Below are 9,239 nucleotides of genomic sequence, written 5' to 3'. Positions count from 1 at the left end.
CTGACAGGACTGGACAGACTAGATGCAGGAAGGAAGTTCCCGATGGTCGGGGAGTCCAGAAACAGGGGTCACAGTCTAAGGATAAGGGGTAAGCCATTTAGGAGAGAAATTAGGAGGAATTTCTTCACCCAGAGGGTGGTGAACCTGTGGAATTCTCGACCACAGAAGGCAGCAGAGGCCAATTCATTAAATATATTCAAGAAGGAGTTGGATGTATTTCTTAAGGCTAAAGGGATCAAGGTGTATGGGGAGAAAGCAGGGACCAGGTACTGAATTTGGATGATCAGCCATGATCGCATTGAATGGCGGAGCAGGCTCGAGGGGCCGAGTAGCCTACCACTGCTCCTATCTTCTATGTTTCTATGTTTCTATCCCCACGATGTTCAGGTTTGTGAACTCTCTCCGTGCTCTGCAGCACTGTGTGTCTGTAATCCCCACTATGTTCAGGTTTGTGAAATCTCTCCGTGCTCGGTATCACTGTGTCTGTAATCTCCACCATGTTGAGGTTTGTGAACTCTCTCCGTGGTCTGCATCACTGTGTGTCTGTAAACCCCACCATGTTCCGGTTTGTGAACTCTCTCCATGCTCATCATCACTGTGTGTCTGTAATCCCCACCATGTTACGGTTTCTGAACTCTCACCGTGCTCTGCATCACTGTGTGTCTGTATTCCCCACCATGTTCAGGTTTGTGAACTCTCTCCATGCTCTGTATCACCGTGTGTCTGTAATCCCCACCATGTTCAGGTTTGTGAACTCTCTCCGTGCTCTGTATCACTGTGTGTCTGTAATCCCCACCATGTTCAGGTTTGTGAACTCTCTCCGTGCTCTGTGTCACTGTGCGTCTGTAATCCCCACCATGTTCAGGTTTGTGAACTCTCTCCGTGCTCTGTATCACTGTGTGTCTGTAATCCCCACCATGTTCAGGTTTGTGAACTCTCTCCGTGCTCTGTGTCACTGTGTCTGTAATCCCCACCCTGTTCAGGTTTGTGAACTCTCTCCGTGCTCTGCATCACTGTGTGTCTGTAATCCCCACCATGTTCAGGTTTTGTACGGCTCTCTCCATGCTCTGTATCGCTGTGCTGTGCGCGGACTCAGTGCACAGTAATACACAGCCGAATCACTCATTTGCAGTTTCGTGCTGTTTAACCGGCTGATTTTTTGCTCACCATCGACAGAAGCGGAAATTCGGCCCCCGGCAGCGTTTTCTTTATTCCCTTCTCCGGAAGTGTGTCTCTGAAGCAGATATTTCGGAGCCTGCTCTGGGGACTGACGGTGCCAGTATAATGTGTACTGACAGAACCCTGAATATTCACAGCTTAAAGTAACGGTGTCACCGGCAGCAGAGGTTTGTAGAAGCGGACCCTGGGACGCGGAATCTGCAGGATTAAAATGGGAGTATTTTATTTATTTGACTGCTGTTGCCCCGGGGACACTTGTCAATCAGAGGAATAGTTCTGCCCCTCGCGGTAATGCGGTTCTTCGTTTGAAGCTTGTTCCAACTTTATTCGCTGTCATTGGCGAAGGAACTGAGGAGAAATGTACTTACGCAGTGAGCCGTTTGATCTGGAAATGCACTGCCTGAAAGGGTGGTGGGAGCAGATTCAATAGTAACTTTCAACAGGAATTTGGATCAATACTGGAAAATGAAAATTTGTCAGGGCTATGGGGAAAGAGCGGTGCGAGTGGGACTAATTGAATAGCTCCTTCAAACAGCCGCACACCGAATGACCTCCTTCTCTGTTGTTTGATTCTGTGATTTCTATTAAATTTCTGTTTTTATTTTTGTTGGTGGAAGAGAAACCAGAAAAAAATAATTGTCCATTCTCCTCCTCACGGAGACAACCACATTCCAATTATGTTTGCCCCAGAGTGACCCGCCTGTGTTATATCACTGCGCACAGCAAGATCCAACAGAAAGCAGTGAGATTCATGAGCACCGATTGAGCCAAACTGACACTAAACATCTGTGGGTTAAAGGTCAATATTTTACTGCAGTGGTTCACGGGAGCTCCTGTCTGCCTGTCGCTTTATTTTTCTGTTTTCTTCCATCAGTGGGGCCCGTTTGCTCCATTTCACTTTAATTTGAATTATGAACAGTTAGTTTCATTTTATTTCTACATCTGGGTCGCTCACTTTGCGCTGTTTGTGATTTTATGCCAGCCTGAGAACTTGTCCCAAAGTCTCTTGGTTGTCGGTTGGGTTTAGTCTGTGCAGTTTCCGCAGTGGTTTCACTGTTACTCACTGGGAACTGGCTCTTCCGGCTCTCTGACAACATCAATTCCTTCAGCCCATTGGCTGAGTCTCTCCCGTGTTCTCCGGGTGGAGTTTTCTCTAAGTTTTACATTATACGGAATCTGCAGAGCAGGAGCAGGCCGTTCGGCCCAACTGGTCTGTGCCGGTGTTTATACTCCACACGAGCCTCTTCCCACTCTAATTTCCTCTTCCCACCCTGCCCCCTGTGTCCCTCGATTCCTTTCTCCCTCCTGTATTTTTCAAATCTCCCCTTAAATGCAGCAACTCTATCTGCTCCAACAGCTCCGTGTGGCAGCGAGTTCCACATTCTGACGCCTCTTTGTGTGAATAAATTCTTCCCAATGTATTTATTTGTTCTGTTAGTGACTATCTTATATTTGTGGCCCCTTGTTCTGGACTCACCCACAATGCACAGTTTCCCCACGTGCCCCCTATGAACCCCGTCATCATTTTAATCACCTCCATCACATCTCTGCGGTTTTCTTTTTCCAGAGCAAAGAGTCCCCGCCTGTTCAATCTTTCCAGAAATGTGTGGATTGCTGCTGCTGCCTTTTCTTGGGAGTACAAGAAATCCAAAGCTGAGAAAAGGGCCGGAGCCCAATCGCAGCCCATCCCTCCAGTAAATCTCATTCCCTGATGTCGGATTGTGCTTTGAACGGCCCAAAGACCGGTGTCTCCTCACCCCCGCCCGGCCGGTGAAGTCCGATATTTCTCTCCCTTTCGGTGAATGATTTCTTGCTGGTTCTAAATGGGCTTCCCTCCAGTCTGTACTTGTTCACTCGGGTGCTCCTGTTCTCCTTTATAAGAACATTAGAAACTCGCCCTCACTCACTCACTGCCCAGTGTTGTTTCAGTGAACAGTAACCAGGGGTACAGATAAACTACTGCAATCCTATCTCTGACACATGAACATTAATATTACACAGCATGTAGAGCACAGAAACGGGCCGTTCGTCCCAACAGGTACATAACTGTATTTCTGCTCCACACGAGCCTACTCCCAACCCTGCTCCATCACACGCTATCAACATATCCCTCTATTCCTTTCCCCCTCATGTGCTTATCTAGATTCCCCTTAAATGTATCGATGCTATTCGGTACAACCACTCCCTGTGGCAGCGAGTTCCACATTCTGACCACTCGCTGGGTGAAGAAGTTCCTCCGGAATTCCCCATTTGACTGACTAGAAAATATCGAACAATATAAATAACGTAGAAAAGTGTCTGTAGTTCGGAGCTTTTACATTTCGACTTAGACGAGAACCGTGGAGGAAAACTTATTGTTTATATAAAGGCAATTGAAATAAATGTCAAATACAATACAACTAGTTTCAGTCACTGAGTGTCCAACTACCATCTAGACCTACAGGCGGATCTCTTGTATCTGAAGCCCCGTCTTGTTGTGCTCCAGATTTTCTGCCGCTGCAGTTATCGGACGCGTCGCTGCAGATATCGGGCAGGCCGCTGGAGGTATTGGATGGACCGCTGCAGGTATCGGACGGGCCGCTGCCGGTATCGGACCGGTCGCTGCAGGTATCGGACTGGCTGCTGTATGTATTGGACGGGCTGTTCTAGGTATTGGACGGGCCGCTGCAGGTAGCAGGTGGACCGCTGCAGGTATTGGACGGGTCGCTGCAGGTATCGGACAGGCCGCTGCAGGTATCGGACTGGTCGCTGCAGATATAGGACGGGCTGCTGCAGGTATCGGACGGGCCGCTGCAGGTACCGGACGGGCCACTGGAGATATCGGACGGGCCTATGCAGGTGCCGGACGGGCCGCTGCAGGTATCGGACCAGTCGCTGCAGGTATCGGACGGGCCGCTGCAGGTATCGGACGGGCCGCTGCAGGTATCGGATGGGTCGCTGCAGGTATCGGCCGGGCCGCTACAGGTATCGGACTGGCCGCTGCAGGTTTCGGATGGGCCGCTGCAGGTATCGGACAGGCCGCTACAGGTATCGGACGGGCCGCTGCATGTGTCTGTCAGTCCATTGCATGTATCGGGCAGGCCACTGCAGGTATCGCACGGGCCACAGCAGAAATTGGACGGGCCGTTGCAGGTATCAGACGGGCCTCTGCAGGTATCAGACGGGCTGCTGCAGTTATCAGACGGGCCGCTGCAGGTATCGGACAGGCCGCTGCAGGTATCGGACGGGCTGCTGCAGTTATCAGACGGGCCGCTGCAGGTATCAGACAGGCCGTTGCAGGAATCAGACGGGCCTCTGCAGGTATCGGATGGGCCGCTGCAGGTATCGGACAGGCCGCTGCAGGTATCGGACGGGCCGCTGCAGTTATCAGACGGGCCACTGCAGGTATCGGACGGGCCGCTGCAGGTATCTGACGAGCCGCTGTGTTGTTCAGTTCACTGTCCCAGTAGCTCATTCACACTGCCCAGCTCGAACTGCAATCTCCTGCCCAGGACGGAGTTCCGTGACTCCCTGCCCTGCCCACAGGGACAGGCAGAGCTCCCTCAGTCACAGTTAACACCGAGAGCGGAGGCCGGAGTGTCGACAAACTGCGCTCATTTAAACCAACTGGGGATCAGAGTGAGTGAGAGAGTCCGGGACGTTCATGGGATCCACACGATCCCCGTTAAACCAATGATGCTCCAGATGGGGTCAACCCATCTAGAATGGCGGCTCCATGGGGGTCTCATGCCTCCTCTCTGCGGATTAACATAAGTACCCGACAGCCGGTTCATATTCTGCTCCCCAATCGAAAAACGCAATTAACTCCACCCATCCTTAGAAAACCGCCCTGTTCTACTTTGAAGGGGTTGAGGTGAGACTGATCACAATAATAAACTGACGGTGAACATTAACCGGGACAGTCAGTAACACGGCGGGGTTTGGAGTCACTTACCGGCTGTGACAGACACCACCGTCCCGGATCCATCCACATATTTGGAATAACCACAGTGACACCGCTCTCACTCACCCCGGTACAAGAACCACCGACACCTCAATCTACCGGAGACTCAGCACCAGACAGTCGGCACTGCCCAATTTTACCAGGGCTCAATAAACAATATTCCCTGTTCTACAATCCCCGTCAGTTCAAACTGTTCTTTGTGAGACTCTGCGCTCTCCGGAAAATGGCCCAGGAGCACAGGCCGGAGATGGGCGCGTCATAGAAACCGACAAAATATCAAAATATAACTAAATGCAGGAAATTATACTGAAATTAAACCAAATTACAGCGATAATAAGATCAAACCCACAATTCTTGTTCCGGGCCCGGGGAATTTATCTTTTAATTGTACTTAGGTATTTGCTCAGGTCTCATCCACTGTGGGGATTCCCCCAGTAAACACAATGTTTCAAGTCAGCATCAAATCCCCCGGGACTGGTGAGATGAGGGGGCATTAGTTACAGGGGGGGATACCGCGGTTCCGGGTTCCAGCTGTTAGAACAGGATCCCAGCTGGTGTTCGGGAATTGTAGCTGGGATTAGTCATTCCCAACCGCCATTTATTGACACCAATCCCGGGAAAGACATCACCGAACGCACACACTCAGCATTTACAAAACTCAAGGTGTTAACTGCAAAAATCCAATTTGATTATAAACCAGACTGTGGGGCAGACGGTGCGAGGCAGAACTGTGGGTTTAACGGCAGATTGACTCCGCTTCTTCACTTGTTTCTGTCAGAATCTGCATTGTGAGTTTTAGTATCGCGGGATGCCGAGGCCCATCACTGTGTGGTTATCGTACTGGTACTCAGCTTTACAGTAATAGGTGGCGCTGTCTTCAACTCGCACATCCCGAATTTCCAACGAAAATGTCTTTTCTGCCTTAGTAGTCCTCACAACAAATCGCCCTCGGCTCGGCATCGGCTCCCCCTCTGTCCCGGTCTGGGTTTGTCTGAAGAAATGTCCATTTTGTAAATTATAAGCCCAAAAACCACCATAGAAAACGCAGGTGATGGTGAGAGACTGGCACTCCTCTCTGGTCACCGCTGGCGGGGTCTGTACCACTGACTGACTGAAAGAGCCTGGAAATTAAACAGAGAGAGTGTAATGGGCCATCAGAGCCGAACCACACAACGGGGCTAAAACCCAGACAGTGTCTGAAATTCGGATGGACCCGGACAGCTTTATATTAAATCCACACAATGTCGGTTTGTTTGATCGGCACTCACGGGGTAAACAGACACACAGGGTGAAAACAAAGAGGATTCCCATCGTTCTGCTGGCTGGAACTGATGGTTTATATGACGGAGAGCTGGAGACTGCAGCCCTGGACTGCTCTGGGAGAATGTACCTCAGACCTGGACTGTTCTGGAAGACTGTGCCTCAGACCTGGACTGTTCTGGGAGACTGTACCTCAGAACTGGACTGGTCTGGGAGACTATACCTCAGACTTGGACTGCTCTGGGAGAATGCACCTCAGACCGGGACTGTTCTGGGAGGCTGTACCTCAGACCTGGACTGTTCTGGGAGACTGTACCTCAGACCTGGACTGAAATACTTCAGGGGGTGGAGTTGATTTCCACAGGGCGGTGTTCCGGAGGTCACTGATGGGCCGTACGGTTCCCGGATCTCTGGCTGTGTGTTGTGTGAATAAGCGACAGGTTTAAATAAGGAACCTGCAGTTTTCTGGCGATTCATTGGTCTCTGAGACCGATGTCAAAAGCCCCTCACCCATTGTACAGGGGGGAATTGTTCTGTCGGTAGATACTGCCGCCCGCCTTTGCCCAATAAGCTGAGAGGCCGGCTCATGTGTTTTTATTGGATGGTGTTTATTGAGGGTGGAATGTGGGCCCAGGACACCGGGAGGATCCCCCACTCCTATTCCAATAGTGCCGGGGATTCTTTAACATCTCCCTGAACGGGCTGGGGACCTCGGTTAAACCTCTGATCGAAGGACGGCGCCTCAGACCCCGCAGCACTCCCTCAGTCCAGCAACTGAGTGTCTGGTTACAATATGAGGCAGTCCAGGGCCACTTTCAATATACAGGCAGATACACACAATATACATAAATAATAAACTCTCTCTGTAATTTAAACAAATGCTTCATGCACCGCCCCCTTCTGTGGTTTGCTTGTAAGTTTATGTTTCAATTAAGTAATGATTGGTTTCAAGGTCTCTAATATTCAGAGTTTCCAGGTGCAGTGACAGAGAATGAAGCGACACTCGGAAGGCGAATCGACATTGGGGGAACTCTGTGCTTGTGGCTTGTTTTAAAGAGCACAATCACTAACTTGTGACATCTGTTCATTGTGTAAAAACAGTCTATGACTGAGCAACATACTCTGATCAAATAAACCCAGTGTACAGTCCGCGATCAAACGGTCCGGAAAACATACAGGGGAGATGTTTAAAGGGCTACACAATATTGCACGCAGGCACCGAAAGGGCATCAAAGGACAAATGGCGAGTTAAGGGCCACAGACGTCATAGAATCATGGTCGACAGTACGTCAGATAATCATGACCAACTGTACGTCACAAAAAGATGGCCGTGCAGGACAGAGCCCGGAACCGTGACGTCAACACCCCGGATGGGCTGCCGCAGGGTCCTAATATCCACCAAGTTTGTTTGCGTAACGATTCACAGTTCAGCAGGGAGCTGACCCGAAACGATAACACCGTTCCGCACCTTTTGCTCAGAACACTGAACTGTGTCATGGGGCTTGCAATGATATATGGGGCACCGAAGATGGCCCACCCAGAGCAATGGTTACTTTGAGAACTGGATTTGCTGCTAATATTGAATTTATTGATCTTTTTATTTAGTCTCACGGTATATTCCATTAACTCCTTGTAGAGAAGGTGTCGTCGACAGTGCTACCAAGCGGAACTTACTCAGCAATAACCTGCTAACTGACGCCCAGTTTGGGTTCCGCCAGGGCCACTCAGCACCTGACATCATTACAACCTTGGTCCAAACATGGACAAAAGAGCTGAACTCAAGAGATGAGGTGAGAGTGACTGCCCTTGACATCAAGGCAGCATTTGATCGAGTGTGGCATCAAGGAACCCTTGCAAAACTGAAGTCAATGGGAATCAAGGGGAAAACTCTCCATTGGTTGGAATCATACCTAGCACAAAGGAAGTTGGCTGTGGTTGTTGGAGGTCATTCATCTCAATCACATGACATCACTGCAGGAGTTCCTCAGGGCAGTGTCCTAGGCTCAACCATTTTCAGCTGTTTCATCAATGACCTTCACTCCATCATAAGGTCAGAAGTGGGGATGTTCGCTGATGATTGCACACTGTTCAGCACCATTCGAGACTCGTCAGATACTGATGCAGTCCGTGCCCATATGCAGCAAGACCTGGACAACATTCAGACTTGGGCTGACAAGCGGCAAGTAACATTCGCACCACACAAGTGCCAGGCAATGACTTTCTCCATCAAGCGAGACTCTAACCATCTCCCCTTGACATTCAATGGCATTGCCATCGTTGAATCCCCCACTATCAACATCCTGGGGGTTACCATTGATCAGAAACTGAACTGGACCAGCCATATAAATACTGTGGCTACAAGAGCAGGCCAGAGGCTGGGAATTTTGCGGCAAGTGTCTCACCTCCTGACTCCCCAAAGTCTTTCCACCATCTACAAGGCACAAGTCAGGAGTGTGATGGAATACTCTCCACTTGCCTGGATGAGTGCGGCTCAAACAACACTCAAGAAGCTCAAGACCATTCAGGATAAAGCAGCCCGCTTGATTGGCACTCCATCCACCACCTTCAACATTCACTCCCTCCACCACCGGCGCACTGTGGCTGCAGTGTGTACCATCTACAAGATGCAGTGCAGCAACTCGCCAAAGCTCCTTCAACAGCACCTTCCAAACCCGCGAACTCTACCACTTAGATGGACAAGGGCAGCAGACGCATGGGAACATCACCACCTACAAGTTCTCCTCCAAGCCACACACCACCCTGACTTGGACCTGTATCGCCGTTCCTTCACTGTCGCTGGGCCAAAATCCTGGAACTCCCTTCCTAACAGCTTTGTTGGTCTACCTACACCATATGG

The 9,239-nt window shown here is 50.2% G+C and overlaps 1 protein-coding gene across 1 annotated transcript; it reads right to left on the bottom strand.

Moving 5' to 3' along the window:
- Nucleotides 1-1,039: 1,039 nt before the first annotated feature.
- LOC147118429 (uncharacterized) lies at nucleotides 1,040-6,433 on the bottom strand. The gene is made up of 4 exons (XM_085983911.1): nucleotides 6,391-6,433; nucleotides 5,929-6,243; nucleotides 5,114-5,164; nucleotides 1,040-1,377 (listed from the first exon to the last, which is right to left on the bottom strand). Exons 1-4 carry the CDS (start codon nucleotides 6,431-6,433, stop codon nucleotides 1,040-1,042), a joined length of 747 nt encoding a protein of 248 aa, XP_085840037.1.
- Between the last annotated feature and the right edge of the window lie 2,806 nt (nucleotides 6,434-9,239).

The sequence above is a fragment of the Somniosus microcephalus genome, chromosome 4 (assembly GCF_052327205.1).
Source record: "Somniosus microcephalus isolate GS21.2 chromosome 4, FLI_Smic_1.0, whole genome shotgun sequence".
In the NCBI taxonomy this organism is placed as follows: Eukaryota; Metazoa; Chordata; class Chondrichthyes; order Squaliformes; family Somniosidae; genus Somniosus; species Somniosus microcephalus.
This window is presented reverse-complemented; position numbering and strand designations above follow the sequence as displayed.